At 36.2% G+C, this 20869-nt stretch overlaps 2 protein-coding genes across 7 annotated transcripts in view; both read left to right on the plus strand.

The window, feature by feature from the left end:
• The window catches only part of LOC131168964 (two-component response regulator-like APRR7), a 33730-nt gene extending 21445 nt beyond the window's left edge, over window positions 1-12285 (plus strand). For both annotated transcript variants that reach the window (XR_009147377.1, XR_009147371.1), the window contains exon 5: window positions 12148-12285. The gene's annotated coding sequence lies outside the window, so the exon portion shown is untranslated. The remainder of the gene's footprint in view (window positions 1-12147) is intronic.
• A 153-nt stretch (window positions 12286-12438) lies between these two features.
• On the plus strand, window positions 12439-15897 carry LOC110665120 (two-component response regulator-like PRR37). 5 transcript variants are annotated; one of them, XR_009147326.1, is made up of 6 exons: window positions 12439-12877; window positions 12960-13002; window positions 13595-14377; window positions 14598-14671; window positions 14763-14970; window positions 15500-15897. XR_009147326.1 is itself a non-coding variant. In XM_058143213.1 (5 exons), exons 1-5 carry the CDS (start codon window positions 12450-12452, stop codon window positions 14839-14841), a joined length of 1407 nt encoding a protein of 468 aa, XP_057999196.1. In that variant the 5' UTR covers window positions 12439-12449; the 3' UTR covers window positions 14842-15195. The 5 variants fall into 5 exon arrangements, 3 of the variants coding, with proteins under 3 accessions (XP_057999196.1, XP_057999199.1, XP_057999198.1); XR_009147332.1 differs by lacking the exon at window positions 15500-15897 and adding an exon at window positions 15102-15339; XM_058143213.1 differs by lacking the exon at window positions 15500-15897 and having other exon boundaries at window positions 14763-15195.
• The last annotated feature ends 4972 nt before the right edge of the window (window positions 15898-20869 follow it).

Below are 20869 nucleotides of genomic sequence, written 5' to 3' on the forward strand. Positions count from 1 at the left end.
TCACTGGTGTCCAGTGATGGCCAGGGATGATCAACTTTGGTTGTTAGACTAATGGGCATGTGCCTATATTGTTCCTAATTTCTTATAGTCCTTTCCGTTTTATGAATATGTGAAAGTCTAGGACATGACTTCCTGTTTTGAAAGCAGAAAATTATTTTCCTAGAAAACATAATATTTTCCACTCGGCTAGAAAACATTTTCTGTTGGCCAATTGTTTCTAAATGCCCAAAATGCTAGAAAGGAATATTTAGAAAATGTTTTCCAGTAACTATTTTATGTGAAACAAATGGAAGATTAATTTTAACTTTCATTATTGATTTGCTCCTTTAGTAAACAGTCATTGGAGGGTGTCTATCTGTCAACTTTTCTAGTTCAACTGAATATAAACTCAACTCAACTCAACTAAGCCTTTATCCCAAAAATTTGGGGTCGGCTATATGGATTCGCTTTTTCCACTCTGAACGATTTTGGGTTAAATCCTCAGAAATGTGTAATGCTTCTAAGTCATGCTGTACTACTCTCCTCCAAGTCAATTTAGGTCTACCCCTTTTTTTCTTTCTATCCTCTAGCCTAATGTGCTCTACTTGTCTAACTGGAGTGTGACACCCCTTACCCGACTACAGTGTAGCCGAGCAAGTTATGCCACTCAGTGTGCCGAGCACTCTATTTTATCTTAATTCATTTTTATTCTTCCTTTTGAATATAACTTGTGAAATATAATTTATTTTTAAGCCATTTATCGAAATTATTATTTATTTGAGGTTCCGAAAATTTTAAAGAAAATCCGGCGGAGTACCGGCTAAAAATGGAGAAAACAGTTCTTCGGAACCTGTGAAAAACACTTCCTATATTCATTTTCCATCATCTCAACTCCATTTATCAAATTCTCAACAATGTTCAATCTCAGTTCTCATTCATCCATCTCATATGATACCATGCATAATTCATATATAAACATTCACTTTTCCATTTACAACCACACTTTTCATTATTTACATGAATATCAAAATACATTACATAAGTTTCATTTATACAAAGGAAAATAAAATTAATTACAATATACCAAAATGACACCTAGTGTCCTACCAATACACTGCAGACGGTGAGGTGACACAGACACTATGCAGAACTGCAGGATGGACTTACCCAATCTTTGGTCTACTGGCTCTCGATCGTATCTTCTTCGCATCACGTTGCAAAAGCGACGCGCTAAGCATAAAGCTTAGTGGTGCAAATAATAAAATAGAAAGAAATAATATGCAAATAAAAATCATAATTTCTTAGCCATTGTGTTCATAAGAACTGAATAATTACTAACTTAGTGTTTAGTCGAGGGCTAATTATGTTTTATGATATTAACTTCTTCATGCATTTTGTTTATTTATTTTCTTCATGATCTTGAGTTTCTTTGTATTCTATCGTAATCATTCCTGATATTTAATTTTCGTATTTTCTTTAACAATCAGTTCAGTTACAGTTATACTTTTCCATGCCCAAGTAACCTATACTGGACGACTGGATTGGATAACGGGTCGTTGGCACTGGACACCGCGGTGCCTCGGGCCGTCATACCATGGGACGCAGAACGTCAACCACGTATGCAGTCAGTATGGCTAAAGAGCCATGATATCATATAATCGGCATAAAAGCCATGAATACGGGCATAAAAGCCATGGATACGGGCATAAAGCCATGAATACAGGCATAAAGCCTTTCCTTTCGCGATCGCTAAAACAATACCCTATTGGCATGCCAAACTATCCAAACCAATCACATTAGGCCTACTAGGGCATTTTGTATTTTTAAGTTTCTCAATCTTTGAATTTCAAGTTTTCATGTCACTATTCACTTCATTAGTCAACTAAAATGTTGACTTTTGCATAAACAATAGGTACATTGGTTTTAATGCTCCCAACATACCACATTTTGTATTCAAAACTTGTTGGTTTTGGTCACTTTCTCAAAGCATAGGTCATTTTGGTAAAATTGCCAATTTTTGGTTTTGGTGTCACTATTCACCTCATTGGTCAACAAAAATGTTGACTTTTGGATAGAAAATAGGTATTTTGGTTTTAACACCTCAAACATACCACATTTTGTATTTCAAACTTGTTGGTATTGGTTGCCAATACCATTTTTAAGCTTAATGCTAATTGAGCAAAATTTTCGGTTTTCATGCTTCATCTTTACTGTTCCATTTGTTATTTTTACAGTGGGAATTTGAGGAAATGGTAAACATGAAAGTTGTTCCTTATTCTGTCTAGTTGAATTTCCTTTTTTGAATCACTCCATTTGGAGTTTTGTAGCTCAAGTTATGGCCAAAATAAGTTTACTGTTCATGTGCACTGTTCATGCTGCTATATTGGGTGCTGGCAGATTTTTGGTCCAACTTTGGTCAGTAATTTGACCAAGTTAAGTTCATAATTTGGTCTAACTTTCTTCATATGAAATGTTCTACTATGTCTTAGGTTTCCATCGGTTTAAGAATCGCCTAAATCCGAGTTTTCTAGAGAGAGTTATAGTCATCCAAACATGGCTGCTCAAATCAAAATCTGCAGAGTTGCAGGTTTGAACAGTGGCTGCCATTGCCATTTGGGTTAGGTTCTGGCCATAATTTGGGGTAGGTTCCTTCATGAAAGTTGTTTGTCTATGTCTTAACTTGCTGCTGTAAAAATTTCAGGTCAATTGACCAAATCTACAGTGAGTTATGGCCAAATGAACAGTTACTGTTCATTTGGTCAATTCTGCAGAGGGCTGTGCAGGGTGTCCGGATTGGGGCTAAGTTTTGGTCCTCTTGCTTTGGTCTTTTGGGCATAGTTTCTTCAGCAAAAATGTGCCATTATAAGCCTAGTTTCATGTCCAATTGGCCAAACACCAATTGGACTAACACAGCCCAGGTTATGGCAGTGCAAAGGGACTGAATTTTCAGTCCCTATAATGCTGTCCTAGGGCAGATTTCACCTTCACTTTGCCATTCTATTTTTAAGTTCTAATTAGGGTCAACATACCTAAAATGGTCACTAATTGACCATTAAAATGTGCTCTAACAATTTCATAAGCCAAATCAATTTTCACTCCCCAAACCCTAGCTCAAATTCATGGTTCACTCATATTACCTTAGTTTAACTCACTAATTCATTATCACATGTATATATTCTTTAATCATGATCTTTAATCCACTTTAAGTCCATCAAAACAATCACTCTTATCCCTTCCTTAGGGCTGCCAAAATTCAGGGCATGCATAGACATAAATTTCATTCATTTGGCTTTCAAATTCTTACTCCTTTTTATGTTCTTAACATGAAAATAAAGAGTTCTAAGTATATATGTGCACTAACCTCTTGTAGGGCAGAATTTTCCCAAGTTAATCTTCACTTTCTTTCCCTTTCTAGGCTGCCAAACACTTCCCAAGAGGTAGAGACAAGTTTTTAGTGAAGGGACTTAGGGTTTTGGTGAACAAATGGAGAGGAAATTCAAGCTTTTAAGCTTGAAAATGGTGGAACCTCTTCTCTCTCTCTCTCTCAACGTTTTTGGGCTGTCCAAAGGTTGAAGATGGCTGCTGTATTTTTGGTTAATTTGGTCTTTATTTGCCTTTTTATTTGTTAGTCAATGGATGGTTAAATTTTGATTGGTCAAACTTTTCTTGGTGATGTCATAATTAAGCTTTTTCTTCATTTTCTTTCCTTTCCTCCACTACTCATTTTCAATTTGATTTCTAGAAATGTTTATTCATATTTTATGTCATATTAATTATTTACTCAACTGGACAAGTCGGCCAAAAATCACCTCGGAAGGCGAAATGACCAAAATGCCCTCCATTTGGCTTAACGGGTCAAAATTGTCTGTACCGATAGAAAAATTTTTCTAGGTATTTTCTTGGCATTCTAATGCCATGGGAACCTCAATAACCCTTCTCTGGAGTCCCAAAAATTATTTTACAATTTTTCCCCCAGGTCTAGGGCTCCTCGTTGCGAGAACCGCAACTTCCCTCCGGTTACCCATCGCTTGGGCACCGGCTTGTTTTACTTGGTTGTATTTTATTTCTAAAATTTTTATTAAATTTTTCTTATTAATATTTGAGTTAATTTTGGTTCCTCACTTTGATTTGAATATTTTTCCGGGCGTTCTAGCTGTCCGGACCGACACCGGTCACCGGAACAGTAGAATGTACGGAGTTGCTACCGGGAGGGTGTTACAACTCTTCCCCTCTAATTTAAATTTCGTCCTCGAAATTTACCCAGTGTAAATAGCCGAGGAGCTACTACCTCTTTATTTCTTCGCCTTTCCATATTATCCTACTTCACTTTCTCCTTAGTCTCAATCCTATCCTCAAACAATTATGTACTCATCCTTTTCATCTTAAATACAGTCTCCTTCTCATCTCCATTCGCTATCTCATTGTCTCTTCATTCTCTTATTCCATACCCTAACCTAAAATAAACAGGAAATACAGATCTGCAATAGTGTCACCTCGACTCATATGAATGCAATGCATGATATGCAATCTATCTAGGTCCAGAAACGCCTAAACCGCGCTCTGATACCACTAAATGTGACACCCCTTACCCGACTACAGTGTAGCCGAGCAAGTTATGCCACTCAGTGTGCCGAGCACTCTATTTTATCTTAATTCATTTTTATTCTTCCTTTTGAATATAACTTGTGAAATATAATTTATTTTTAAGCCATTTATCGAAATTATTATTTATTTGAGGTTCCGAAAATTTTAAAGAAAATCCGGCGGAGTACCGGCTAAAAATGGAGAAAACAGTTCTTCGGAACCTGTGAAAAACACTTCCTATATTCATTTTCCATCATCTCAACTCCATTTATCAAATTCTCAACAATGTTCAATCTCAGTTCTCATTCATCCATCTCATATGATACCATGCATAATTCATATATAAACATTCACTTTTCCATTTACAACCACACTTTTCATTATTTACATGAATATCAAAATACATTACATAAGTTTCATTTATACAAAGGAAAATAAAATTAATTACAATATACCAAAATGACACCTAGTGTCCTACCAATACACTGCAGACGGTGAGGTGACACAGACACTATGCAGAACTGCAGGATGGACTTACCCAATCTTTGGTCTACTGGCTCTCGATCAGTATCTTCAGTACCTACGCGTTGCAAAAGCGACGCGCTAAGCATAAAGCTTAGTGGTGCAAATAATAAAATAGAAAGAAATAATATGCAAATAAAAATCATAATTTCTTAGCCATTGTGTTCATAAGAACTGAATAATTACTAACTTAGTGTTTAGTCGAGGGCTAATTATGTTTTATGATATTAACTTCTTCATGCATTTTGTTTATTTATTTTCTTCATGATCTTGAGTTTCTTTGTATTCTATCGTAATCATTCCTGATATTTAATTTTCGTATTTTCTTTAACAATCGATTCGATTCTGATTATACTTTTCCATGCCCAAGTAACCTATCTTCGACGATCGGATCGATAACGGGTCGTTGGCACTGGACACCGCGGTGCCTCGGGCCGTCATACCATGGGACGCAGAACGTCAACCACGTATGCAGTCAGTATGGCTAAAGAGCCATGATATCATATAATCGGCATAAAAGCCATGAATACGGGCATAAAAGCCATGGATACGGGCATAAAGCCATGAATACAGGCATAAAGCCTTTCCTTTCGCAGTACTGCTAAAACAATACCCTATTGGCATGCCAAACTATCCAAACCAATCACATTAGGCCTACTAGGGCATTTTGTATTTTTAAGTTTCTCAATCTTTGAATTTCAAGTTTTCATGTCACTATTCACTTCATTAGTCAACTAAAATGTTGACTTTTGCATAAACAATAGGTACATTGGTTTTAATGCTCCCAACATACCACATTTTGTATTCAAAACTTGTTGGTTTTGGTCACTTTCTCAAAGCATAGGTCATTTTGGTAAAATTGCCAATTTTTGGTTTTGGTGTCACTATTCACCTCATTGGTCAACAAAAATGTTGACTTTTGGATAGAAAATAGGTATTTTGGTTTTAACACCTCAAACATACCACATTTTGTATTTCAAACTTGTTGGTATTGGTTGCCAATACCATTTTTAAGCTTAATGCTAATTGAGCAAAATTTTCGGTTTTCATGCTTCATCTTTACTGTTCCATTTGTTATTTTTACAGTGGGAATTTGAGGAAATGGTAAACATGAAAGTTGTTCCTTATTCTGTCTAGTTGAATTTCCTTTTTTGAATCACTCCATTTGGAGTTTTGTAGCTCAAGTTATGGCCAAAATAAGTTTACTGTTCATGTGCACTGTTCATGCTGCTATATTGGGTGCTGGCAGATTTTTGGTCCAACTTTGGTCAGTAATTTGACCAAGTTAAGTTCATAATTTGGTCTAACTTTCTTCATATGAAATGTTCTACTATGTCTTAGGTTTCCATCGGTTTAAGAATCGCCTAAATCCGAGTTTTCTAGAGAGAGTTATAGTCATCCAAACATGGCTGCTCAAATCAAAATCTGCAGAGTTGCAGGTTTGAACAGTGGCTGCCATTGCCATTTGGGTTAGGTTCTGGCCATAATTTGGGGTAGGTTCCTTCATGAAAGTTGTTTGTCTATGTCTTAACTTGCTGCTGTAAAAATTTCAGGTCAATTGACCAAATCTACAGTGAGTTATGGCCAAATGAACAGTTACTGTTCATTTGGTCAATTCTGCAGAGGGCTGTGCAGGGTGTCCGGATTGGGGCTAAGTTTTGGTCCTCTTGCTTTGGTCTTTTGGGCATAGTTTCTTCAGCAAAAATGTGCCATTATAAGCCTAGTTTCATGTCCAATTGGCCAAACACCAATTGGACTAACACAGCCCAGGTTATGGCAGTGCAAAGGGACTGAATTTTCAGTCCCTATAATGCTGTCCTAGGGCAGATTTCACCTTCACTTTGCCATTCTATTTTTAAGTTCTAATTAGGGTCAACATACCTAAAATGGTCACTAATTGACCATTAAAATGTGCTCTAACAATTTCATAAGCCAAATCAATTTTCACTCCCCAAACCCTAGCTCAAATTCATGGTTCACTCATATTACCTTAGTTTAACTCACTAATTCATTATCACATGTATATATTCTTTAATCATGATCTTTAATCCACTTTAAGTCCATCAAAACAATCACTCTTATCCCTTCCTTAGGGCTGCCAAAATTCAGGGCATGCATAGACATAAATTTCATTCATTTGGCTTTCAAATTCTTACTCCTTTTTATGTTCTTAACATGAAAATAAAGAGTTCTAAGTATATATGTGCACTAACCTCTTGTAGGGCAGAATTTTCCCAAGTTAATCTTCACTTTCTTTCCCTTTCTAGGCTGCCAAACACTTCCCAAGAGGTAGAGACAAGTTTTTAGTGAAGGGACTTAGGGTTTTGGTGAACAAATGGAGAGGAAATTCAAGCTTTTAAGCTTGAAAATGGTGGAACCTCTTCTCTCTCTCTCTCTCAACGTTTTTGGGCTGTCCAAAGGTTGAAGATGGCTGCTGTATTTTTGGTTAATTTGGTCTTTATTTGCCTTTTTATTTGTTAGTCAATGGATGGTTAAATTTTGATTGGTCAAACTTTTCTTGGTGATGTCATAATTAAGCTTTTTCTTCATTTTCTTTCCTTTCCTCCACTACTCATTTTCAATTTGATTTCTAGAAATGTTTATTCATATTTTATGTCATATTAATTATTTACTCAACTGGACAAGTCGGCCAAAAATCACCTCGGAAGGCGAAATGACCAAAATGCCCTCCATTTGGCTTAACGGGTCAAAATTGTCTGTACCGATAGAAAAATTTTTCTAGGTATTTTCTTGGCATTCTAATGCCATGGGAACCTCAATAACCCTTCTCTGGAGTCCCAAAAATTATTTTACAATTTTTCCCCCAGGTCTAGGGCTCCTCGTTGCGAAAACAACTTCCCTCGATTACCCATCGCTTGGGCACCGGCATTTTACTTGGTTGTATTTTATTTCTAAAATTTTTATTAAATTTTTCTTATTAATATTTGAGTTAATTTTGGTTCCTCACTTTGATTTGAATATTTTTCCGGGCGTTCTAGCTGTCCGGACCGACACCGGTCACCGGAACAGTAGAATGTACGGAGTTGCTACCGGGAGGGTGTTACATGGAGCCTCCGTATGTCTACGCTTCACATGACCAAACCACCTCAATCTCCCTTCTCTCAACTTATCTTCAATTGGCACCACTCCTACCTTTTCTCTATTATTTTCATTACGGACTTTATCTAGTCTAGTATGACCACTCATCCACCTTAACATTCTCATCTCTGCAACTCTTATCTTAGATGCATACGACTCTTTCAGTGCCCAACACTCACTACCATATAGCATAGCCGGTCGTATGGCTGTACGGTAAAATTTTCCTTTTAATTTATTAGGAATCTTACGATCACATAAAACTCCCGTGGCATGTCTCCACTTCAACCATCCGGCTTTAATCCTATGACTAACATCCTCCTCACATCCCCCATCTACTTGAAGGACTGAGCCTAGATATTTAAAGTGATTACTTTGGGACAGTGCCACTCCATTCAAACTAACTCCTTCCCTATCACCAGTTTGGCCTTCACTGAACTTGCAATGCATGTATTCTCTTCGTTCTACTTAACTTAAAACCCTTTGACTCTAGAGTACTTCTCCAAAGTTCTAGCTTCCTATTGACTCCTTCTCGTGTCTCATCTATCGAACAATATCATCCGCAAACATCATGCACCAAGGAATACTCTCTTGTATATGTTTAGTCGTTCATCTAAAACTAATGTAAAAAGGTAAGGGCTTATGGCTGATCCTTGGTGTAATCCAATTGAGATCGGAAAATCTCTTGTGTCCCCTCACTTTATGCGCATAATAGTAATTGCTCATTCATACATATCTTTCAATACTTGTATGTACCTAATAGATACCCTCTTTTGTTCTAACACTTTCCATAAGACCTCTCTTGGAACACTATCATAAGCCTTCTCCAAATCAATAAAAACCATGTCTAGATCTTTCTTCACATCTCTATATTTCTCCATCAAGCTTCTATTGAGAAAGATCGCTTCCATAGTTGAGCGACCAGGCATGTAACCAAGTTGATTGAGAGAGATAGAAGTATCATGACGTAGTCGATGCTCCACAACTCTCTCCCACAACTTCATAGTATGGCTCATGAGGTTAATTCCCCTATAGTTTGAGCAACTATGTATGTCTCCATTATTTTTAAAAATAGGTACTAAAATACACATCCTCCATTCATCGGCATTTTCTTTGAGTTTAGAATCATATTAAATAATTTATTTAACAATGCCACTCCCATATCTCCCAAATACTTCCACACTTCAATTGGTATTTCATCGGGTCCACAGGCTTTACCTACTTTCATTCTCTTAAGTGCTTCCTTTACTTCTAAAGATCTAATCCTTCTAGTATAATTTACATTCTTTTCTATTGTTCTATAATCTATATTCACGCTATTTCCATTTTGACTATTATTAAAGAGATCATTAAAATAATTTCTCCATCTTTCTTTAATGTCCTCATCTTTCATCAACACTTTTCCTTCTTTATCCTTAATGCACCTAACTTGATTGAGATCTTGACATTTCCTTTCTCTACTCCTTGCTAATCTATAAATATCTTTCTCCCTTACTTTAGTTCCAAGTTTCTCATATAACTTTTCAAAGGCACATGCTCTTGCTTGGCTAATCGCCTTTTTGCCTCTTTCTTTGCTATCTTGTCTTTGTTCATATGCCTCATTATTATCACATTTAGGTAATTTCTTATACCATTCCCTTTTTCTCTTCACTGCCTTTTGTACTTCCTCATTCCACCACCATCTCTCTTTTGAGGGTGGTCCATGTCCTTTAGACTCCCCAAGTACTTTTCTAGCTACTTCTCTAATCTTTGATGCCATCTGTATCCACATATCATTGGCCTCCATATCTAGCTTCCATACTTCAAACTCAAGAAGCTCATTTTTGAACTTCACTTGCTTTACTCCTTTGAACTCCCACCACTTTGTTTGAGCTACACTATTTCTTCTGACCTTACTTGAATTGTTCCTAAACTTGACATCCAGGACCACCAACCTATGTTGACTTGTTAAAGCCTCTCCTGGAATGACCTTGCAATCCTTGCATAGAGCTCTATTTGTCTTCCTGATTAAGAGGAAGTCGATTTGGCTTCTATGTTGCCCACTTTTGAAAGTCACTAAATGTGACTCTCTTTTTATAAAGTAGGTATTTGCTAGTATTAGGTCGTATGCCATAGCAAAATCCAGGATGCTTTTTCCCTCCTCATTTCGACTGCCAAAACCAAAACCTCCATGAACATTCTCATAACCTTGCCTATCACTTCCTACATGTCCATTCAAATCTCCACCAATGAAAACATTCTCTTCATTCGGTATGCTTTGCATTAAATCATCCATATCTTCCCAAAACCTTTGTTTACTCTCCTTTGTCTAGTCCTATTTGTGGGGCATAAGCACTTACTATATTTATTGTTTCTCCGTCTAGTCCTAGCTTTACTAGGATACTTCTATTTCCTACTCTTTTCACAGCTACAACTGCGTATTTCAATGTCCTGTCTATGATTATAACCACTACGTTCTGATTTCTCTCCTTTCCAGTAAACCACAATTTGTACCCTGAATTACCCACTTCCTTACTTTTCTCTCCTACCCATTTAGTCTCCTGAATGCAAGCAATATTCACCCTTCTCCTTTCCAAGGTATCCACAAGCTCCATTAATTTTCCTGTAAGTGATCCAACATTCCAAGTACCAACCCTGATCCTCCTCCTATCCTGCTCCTTCCTAATTGGTCTCATTCTATGATATCTTCTATTATTTTCTATGTCTATCTTGTGTTCTGTTCCACTATTTGTTCTATTATCTGTCCTATGGACTAACTTCTTTACCCACACCCGTCCATGATGTGGGAACCCTTGCTCACTTAACACCACACCCGGGCGCCGGCATGGCGCGTCGCTTTCGGTGAACGCCCTACACCCTTGCATATTTATCACTACACCCGGGCTCCGATGTAGCGCGTCGTTAGTAGAGGACGCCCCAACGTTTATATCATTTGAATCCATATACTGAGTCACTTGTCTTTTCTTGGAACCTGGATGGCTAGATATATCTTTTTAGGATGCATAATATTGCTTATGGTGCCTTCAACTAACCCTACTCTTGGGTCGTGTTGGTGGTCTTGCAATAATAATTTTGAGTTACTTCTTTGGAATTCGGAATGAAGATAAAGGAAGTCTGTGAGATGCGTGTTGCTACAATTGATTCCCTGTTGTTAGCTAGGTTTTCTTATGTAATCCATCCTTATTGGATGGACTATTTCCCTTGCCATATTTTAAACTTCATTTCTTCTATTTTAAGCACAAAAGTAGATGACATGCAACCCAGTATCACATTTCCAATACAGTATGATAGCAATGGGATCACAATGGAAATGGTCTTTTGGCATTAATGCAAATTTAAAAATATCCATTTACCAATTATGATTAAAATCACTAATTTTGGAAATCCTTTTACCCTTAATAATACTCAGCTGTCAGTGGGATGCCATTTATCTGTCCTTTCAGAACCCTTGCTCCCTAGAATCCATGTGGTGGTGGAAAATTTACCCCAAACTCTAATTCATGACCGCAGCACCAGAGAGCTCCTTTCACACAATGGAGGGAAAACATAATTTTGAGATATTTCTATCCATGATTAAAGTGCTAATTTTTCTTTACTATGGATGGATGCCCAATAAAGTTGGATTGGAACTGGTCTATCCTGTCACTTCCCTTGGTGTTGAAGTGGCTTAATGATGAAATAGCTTTCTAATGCTAATGGATAATATTATTTTGCTTCCAAATACCATGCAATGTTACCTTAAATGATCTTTCTTATCATGCAATGTTACCTTAGATGATCTTTCTTATATCTTTATGTAAGCATTCAACTCTTAGGTGGGCTACTATGCATGATATAAGTTTAAACAATCATTTTTAATTTTTATCTATATCTAAAAAGATAAATACTTGAAGTATATAAGATCCTAACTATCTTAATGCTTAGTGCTAAGAAAATCTATTCTTTAACAATTCTTATATCTTGCAGAGTTCATGGACAAAAAGGAATGCTGAATTTGACAGCTTTCTACCAATATCACCCAAATGTCAATTGGCTGATGCTCCTGATAGCACTTGTGCACAGATGATCCATACAAAGCCTGAAAAACTAGTAACAGATGGGTGCATGTCACTGAAACAAAAGAATGCCAGCAAAAGGATGACAAACACGGTATACTTTAATGTTGTCTACCTGTTTTTTCTCAGTTCAATCATTGTTTTCTTGCCCCTTTTTTACTCTAAAAGAATAAAATAATACTTTGTGCATTTCACTTTTAAGATGATATCGCAATGGGTAAAGACTTGGAAATTGGAGTATCTAGCAATCCAGATTTACAACATGACTGTCAATGTGAGAATTTTTCTCCCCACCCCACAAGCAAAAGGCAAAGCAAAATTTCTGAGATGGATATTAAGCCACTTGCGAATGGGAAGTTGGAACACAACAACAAAAATATATGTACCAAACTGAGGGACGGAACTCGGAAAACGGCTGGTGCAGATACCAATTCTGTCAACCAACATGTTGAAAACAAAAAAATTGGTGGTTCAAATGGTCCTGACGTCTTGCAACTCAAAGATAAATCATGCTGTGATTCTGGAGAGTTGCGATCTCTTCAGTTAGCTTTAGAAGGGCTGAAAAGAGTGAGAGACAGTGGAAATGCTGTGAATGATGATTGTAATGTTTTACGGCATTCAGATTTGTCAGCATTCTCAAAGTAAGATGAGTTTTAGAGATTAAGATCAACAATTTTGTTCCTTTTTAACACATTCCTGTAAAATTTAAGCTGACTTGTATAGATATATATTTTGCAGATACAATACTGCCTGTTCTGCTAATCAGGTAAATCATCTATAGCAGCTCAGGCTGTTAACTTGTGTTCTCAAGTATTTCCCATTCATACTGCTCATATTCCTCCTTATATAACTGCCCCTTCCACCCACCCAAGTAAAAGAAAGTTGGGTTACTCTCTATCTTGGAAATCTTCCTCCATCCCATCTTTTGCAAATGTATCTTTTGCAAATGTAGAATTCATAAAAATTCTCCACTGCAAATTGCTTATTTCCCTTGTATTCATTCGCATCACAAGATTTTGTATGATTGAGTGTGTAGTGTAACAGACAAAATGGCTTTCCATCTTTTGATAAAAATGGTGGCGACAGCCTGTTGTATGCTGTATCATAATTTAGTTTACGTGATTGGAATAGCTTCTGAAAAATTCTAAAATGACTTTATTCTTAAGAAAGAAAATCATACTTTTGATACCTACATTTGGATGATTTAATAAAACCTCAATAAATGGTGCAGAAAGCATAGTACAAACAAAATGGTAAAAAAATGTCATCCTAGAACTACCAATGAAGTAAGTGTGAAAAAATCTGAACCCAAGCCCAAGTTTCTTTGCAGCTCTGATGTTATTCTTGCTGGTGTCCAGGGTCCCACGGGGAATGTCGGTAGTTGTTCTCCACTTGATAATAGCTCAGTTGCAATGAAGACAGAGACCATGCATAATATTCCATTTCATTTAACAGATGTTCTCAATCAGCAGTCTAATGGCAGTAGCAACAATATTGACATGGCTTCCACAGCTAAAAATGTTAACCCTAATCCAGAAGCTTTTAATGACAAGTCAGAGTCCACAACAGCTTTCAAATCATTTCACTCTTCTGCCTTCCAGCCTGTGCAGAATGGCCTTACTTGTTCTCCTCAGCTAGTGATACCTGGGAAGGTTGAAGGTGTGGGGTCTAACTCTGTTCCTGCTCCATTTATGGGTACCCAACAGCAGGTTCAAGTCCAACACCACTACCGCCACTGCCACCACCACCATTATCACCATCATGTGCACAATATTCAGCAGCATCAATCATTGGCAGACCTTGATGATATCTCACTGAAGAATATGGCAGCATTTACTCCACAATGTGGATCATCAAATGTGGTTGGAGGGAAAATCAAAGGCAATGCTGGAAACTACGGCATGAATGGGAGTGTCTCAGGGAGTAACCGTGGCAGTACTGGGCAAAATGGAAGCAGCACTGTTTTGAATAATGTACTAACAAACATAGAAAGTGCCAATAGGGAAGCTGGAAATAGTGGAGCAGGTGGCACAAGTGGGAGAATCAGTGCGAATGTAGTAGATGAAGATCGCATTGCACAAAGAGAGGCTGCATTGTCTAAGTTTCGCCAAAAGAGGAAAGAAAGATGTTTTGAGAAAAGGGTAACCCGTTTTCACTGTTCTTTGTTTGTTATGCTGGGATAGTTACCAATGTCTATCAAAATGGCCTTTTTCTTTTATCTTTCTGCCATATGCAAATGTGGCAAGGAGGCATTGGCCCACTGATCCTTAGATTTTGTGGTTGAACTATTTCTGTGTGGTTGTTTTATTAATCTTACATTGAACTATATACTTGAATGTGTGGCGCTTTGCTTGTTTTCAGGTCCGATACCAGCGCAGGAAAAGATTGGCAGAACAGCGACCTCGTGTCAAGGGACAATTTGTTCGGCAGACAATGTATGACAAAACAAACTGGGATGAAATTTGTGTTAAGTTGCATCATTTTATATTTCTTAGTTGCCTGGAGGTGTTGTTTCTTATTTTTCAGGTCTGAATCTATAATAGGAAGGGATTGCCGAAGCAATGACCTCACTTCTGAAGACAACTCTTGTGCTAGTATAAGATAGCAGCAGAACGAATGCATGTTGCTAACCCAACCCTAGTCCCCGCCTCGCATTTGGTTTTGTGAACATGAGACTAGCAATAGCTGTGTACGCGGGGAGCGGGTTCCAGGTTGTACTGGAGGAGACTTTCAGGTAGGGTTGTTATGCACAACATACATTTGTTTTCTTATTGTTATGAAATTCAAAAAGATACTTTTGTCTCTTTTGTACCTGTAAGCTACCATGAATGTATATTGCTCTGAAATGGGGTAACCTATGAACAGTAACTGTCAGTGTTGGTGCACCTGCCTCATTGATTCTTAACGTTCTTCGATCCTCTGTCTAGTAAGTGAAATGGATTCAGAATTATGTGGTTGATATTTCTTTCTGCAGTATAAAATTGATTTAAAAAAAAAAATTCAACCACTAAATTATGTTTTCCATTGGGAGGGTCTGAATACTAATATGATAGCTACTGCGAACCTGAAATTCCAATAAATCAAACAGATTTCCAAAATGTTATTGTTGGTTCTATTTCTCCAGAGACGGGACTGGTAGTTTTTTCTTCTCATTTCTTGAAATGGTGCACCACCTTCAAATTCTTGATTGGCTTCCTATTGTTGTAACAAGCTTGTTTGATTTCAATTCATGCGTTGTTTTGGTAAGTCTATCTTTCTTTCAGAGGTCGGTGGAGAGCTCTTTTGCCTGGGACAACCAACATCCCCGAAGGTGAAAAGTGTACTCCAATGGCAGGTCTAATCAGGCTCAACCTATTTTTCTCTCAAAATTGAGGACCTTAATGAGTTATCCACAAACATTTTCCTGCTTCTTGAGCATTGAGAAAGAAGCAGCATAATTGCAATCAGTAATGAATAGACCACCGTACAAACAAGAATCAAGAATGTGATCAGTGTTCAATGAGCCCAACAACCATGTTAGAAAGGCCTAACTTGGACGGACATCATCATTCAATTCATTTTCTTTTACATAAATCAAAATTCTTAAAGAAAAAAAAAATGATTAACTAAAATTTAATTATTTAAATTATAAAATAAATCGATAAATAGCAGCTCTTCATCATTGATAGTTCAAGACTTTCAATTTAATTTCTATTTAATTGAGAGATTTCACAAGCTAATTTTTGAATTTTAAACTTTTATTTTATTAAATATTAAAATGTAATTAATATAATTAAAATAACAATTTTTTTAAAACAAAGTAATAAATTTTATTTAATCTTTACTCAATTAAAAATTAAATTATTCATATTATTAAATTATTTTTAAAAGTAATTAATTTTACTCTTACATTTTTAACGTATATTAAGGATTTTTTTATTTAAATTTAATATATTATAAATTTAAGATACAATATGTATGATAGAATTTATATATTAAACACATAAATTTTACATATCTACATCTTAAATTCATAATAAAACCTGTCTAAGTAAGGAACCATGGCATATATATTTGGAATATATTTCATTTTGAGAGTTAAAAAACATTATCTCATTAAAAGGTTGTATACACCTTCTCTTTTTCACCACATTCCTTTAAATAAAGATTTTTTTTTTCTTTTTAAATGATAAATATTTCTTAGAATATGGAGTCTGAATCAGATTCATGTTTAAATTGAAATTGAGATACTAATGCATATTTTTCTATTTTGAAACAGATATATTCATATCCAAAAAAGGTCGATAATAAATTCTTTCAAAATTAATTATTTATTTCCCTGTAGTCTTGACAATAATTTTTTTATATATTAAAAAAGGAATCAAATGAAAATAATAAGTTTTTTTTTATGAAACAGCGAAAATATAATATTAAATTAATTTTTTGAAAAGAAAATTATAATGATGCATCTATGCTTTCAAAATTAAAAAAAAAAAAAAAATTGCAAGTCTTTAATTTTGGCCACCGACTTTTGATGGCATATAGGTAATGGTAATAATTGGTGAGCCAAACATAGGGTTGAAGAGAGGAGGGATTGAAAGTTGAAGACAGCACATGGACGTAGATGTTATATATCACAAAAAGTTGTTACGCTCTTCTGACATGCAACTGATGGATTAAAGCGCGTAATTTCAACTGCCAACTTACTTGATTAGTGTGGAGATGTAATTGTACTTTGTAGTCATCATATGAATGTAACTCATAACTAATTAATTTCGGCAAAATGTTTAATTTAGTTTAATTTGTTTTTAATTTTTTTTATCTAATTTAATTTAAAATTTTAATTTTAATTTTAATTTAATTTAAAAATTAAAATTTAGAGTTAAATTTTTTATTTTTTTATTTAAATTAAAAATTAAGTAGTTTAATTTTTTAATTTAAATTTAAAAATTAAAAAGTTTAATTTATTAATTTTTGAGTTAAATTGAGTTTAAATTAAAATTTTTAAGTTAAATTATATATAAAATTAAAAATAACTAAATTAAACTTCTCTAATAAGTACAATGATATAATTGAGTTTTAATGGAAATAATTTATGAACTCTAATTTTTACCCACCATTCCAATAAAAAAAAATTTGCCTGTATATTAGTACGCTTAATTTCATGTCAAAAAACGAATTTTATAATTTTAAGTTAAAATTTTATATCAATATATATATATATATATATATATATATATATATATATATATATATATATATATATATATATATAATTTAACTATTATTAAATTTATTCCCATATGAAATAAAGCCTATAACAATTAACATAACTTTCAGACCAAATTATGGCCATTCAATCATTAATTTCTCCAATAATCTTTTTATTTTCGTATGGATTAAGAAAATATAGTTAATATAGTTAAAATAATAAAATTTACTTAGTTTTTTTTTCCCTAATTTATCCTTCACTCATATTGATTCATTAAAGATTAATTATTTTTCTCATCCACTTTAATCTTTGGCTTTTCAAAATTTGTTTTTCCATTCAAAATTTGTTTTTCTAAAATTATCTATCATTTTGAGAAAATTAAGTGTCACGACCCAACCTATGGGCCGGACCGGCACTAGGACCTGGGCCAGCCTAAAGCCCCCGAGGCCCGTAGTAAGCCTTAACTATTCATTAACCCAACTCTAAGGCCCATTTGGGCCCAATATCAAGAAAACAAACGGACAGAGTCCGGCCATAAAATGGACTTTCCAACGGGGAGTTTTCGATTCACCCGACCTGTAAACACAATAAACAATCCATTGGGGAGCTCAGCTCACCCTCCACATACTCATCAACATAATAATAAATGGGAGCTCAGCTCCCTCATCCAATCCATCAAACAGACTTAAAATATTAAGTTTACAGGTCCAACATGAATATAATATTACAGACCAATTTCAAATAATTACTGCTAACACATGCGGAAATTCTAGGAGTAATTAAAATTACACAATATTGATACACAACCTGCGAGGTAAAAGGCAGTTAACCTGAACAAAATATCCTCCTGTGGCCTGTAAAAATTTTTGAACAGGAGTGAGCGTTCGACTCAGAGAGTAAAATATCAATATTAACTATAATCTCTATAACTATCTGAAACTAATGCAACCTGTAGAGTGAAATGCAACATACACAACATTTTCACATCATAACATCAAAAATGTAATTTGGAGCACTCACACACCCTGTAGTATCAATCATAACATATGGGAGCTGATCCCCTATACAGCTCTCTTAAATCCAACCTGGTGCCAGCGAATTACTCAAGCTCGGACTTCCACTTAATAACCAAATCGAGGGTCCCAGCGAATTACTCAAGCCGTGACTACCCCTCGAAGGAACGGGTCCCAGCGAATTACTCAAGCCGTGACTACCCCGTCCTATCCATAGTCCATACCACATCACACGCACGCCAACGCACGCACACTGCTCCAAATTACCACAACAACATCCATGGTACATCAACAGTTATGAATGCAACATAAATCGTGCCTAGAGTTTAACTACATAAATATATGCATATAAGTGATGCATGGGCATGCTGAACATATAATAATATCGAAATTATAATTAAAATTAATATTTTACTCACAGACTGGACGACATATTACCGTGGCGGGGCGGAGGAAGAAGGTCATCCGCTCACCTGACAATCATATTACATTTATTTAATACAATCTGACTCAATACAAATAAAGAAAAAGACCAATTACGTCCTAAGTCGTGCCGAAAATCCGGCAGAGTCTCCCCTATATCTAGGACCTATCCAACCTGCAAAAGGGCTAAAAACGCACTTCTATACTCACAATCCATACATCAACAGTTCAATCATATCACACAGCCCCTCCTGGGCACATCAATTCAATCCTCCATCACAATACGCAAAATTTCAATTTAGTCCTTATAATTGATCATTTTTGCAAACCGCCCAAACAAGCTCTAAAAATTATAAAACTTTGCCTCATTGTCCTTAGCAATATTACTAAGCTATTGCATAAAGAATCGTATTTTTCTAAGCTACCACGAATATTTTATGGATTTTTAATCCTATTTAAGCACTAGAAAATTACGTAAAAACTAGGTTCGGGTTTACCTTTGCCGATTCCGACTTCGGGGACGTCTGACAATGGGGGGCTAGCCAAAACCTCGGCCCAATTCGGAGACTTTTCCGGTCACGGTCCATCGCCCAAATTTGCATCGGTCAAGCCGAATTTCGCGAATTGAGGATACCTACACGAAGCCCATTACACGGGGTTAGCACATAAATTTTTTGAATTTTCTAAGCTCATTTAATGCTCGAAATTACACTGCGAAGTTCCGTGGGACCCACCGAAAAACGGTGTCGGAAAAATTCGAAATTTATGTCGTTGCGAAGCTCTCGACGAATGGAGCGTCTTTGGTGGCCTCGGTTTCTCGTGGGATTCACGGTTTTAGAAATCTAGCCCAAAAGTCGAAATGGGCTAAAATCTTCCCGAGCAAAAATCGGACAAACCGCTCCATGGATTTGGCGTTCTTGGTGTCTATGGAAAGCTCTCCGAGTAGATGATTTTAGACACAAGACCCGGTCCAATCGGTGGCGGATCGGCCGGATTTGGCCGAGAAATCGGAGCGACGCGCCAAGCAGGGAGGGGAGGAGAGAGAAAAGAAAGAGAAAAGAGAGGGACGACGCGCGCGGGAGAAGAAAAAGGAAAGGGAGCCGGTTCGATTCGACCGGTCCGATCCGGTCCGGTTCGATTCGGCCGGTTCGATTCGAAATACAAAATTTTGAATTTTTACTCTGCCTCGGGACCGAAAACGAGGTCCAAAAATTCCGAAAAAATTCCGTAAAACTCAGAAAAATACGTAGACTCCAAATATATTTTTAGTTTTGCCACGTGGTCTTTAAATTAATTTTTAAAAATCATCAAAGTTTATATTTTCGGAAAATCGAACCCGATTTTTAAAATCCGAAAAATCTCAAAAAAAATTCCTAAAATTTAAATAAAATTAAAATATCAAAAATACTCATAAATAATAAAATTTGGGGTGTTACATTCTTCCCCCCTTACAGAAAATTCGTCCTCGAATTTTTACACAAGGCAGAATAAAACACATGATTATGCATTGAACAAGTAAGGGTACTTGCTACGCATGTCCCGCTCTGACTCCCAGGTGCACTCTTCCACTGACTGACTCCTCCACAAAACCTTAACCATAGGGATCTGTTTGGATCTCAGCTGTCTCACTTGGTAGTCCACTATGGCTACAGGCTGCTCCTCAAATGTCAAGTTCTCTTTTAGCTCTATCACATCCTAGAAAGACATGAGAAGGATCGGGAATGTATTTCTGAGCATGGAGATGTGAAACATGGGATGAACGTGAGAAAGGTTGGGTGGTAGCTCCAACCGTAGGCAATCGCTCCACTTCTATCAAGAACCTCAAAAGGTCCGATATACCGAGGTGCCAACTTGCCCTTCTTTCCAAATCTCATGACTCCTTCATTGGAGAAACCTTCAGAATACATAGTCGCCATCGCAAACTCCACATCCTCCGTCTGGGTCCGCATAACTCTTACGCCATCTGAAAGCCGCCCTCGATGCGTTCTCGATGAAACGAACTACCT

This window comes from Hevea brasiliensis, chromosome 1 (assembly GCF_030052815.1).
Source record: "Hevea brasiliensis isolate MT/VB/25A 57/8 chromosome 1, ASM3005281v1, whole genome shotgun sequence".
NCBI classification, from domain to species: Eukaryota; Viridiplantae; Streptophyta; class Magnoliopsida; order Malpighiales; family Euphorbiaceae; genus Hevea; species Hevea brasiliensis.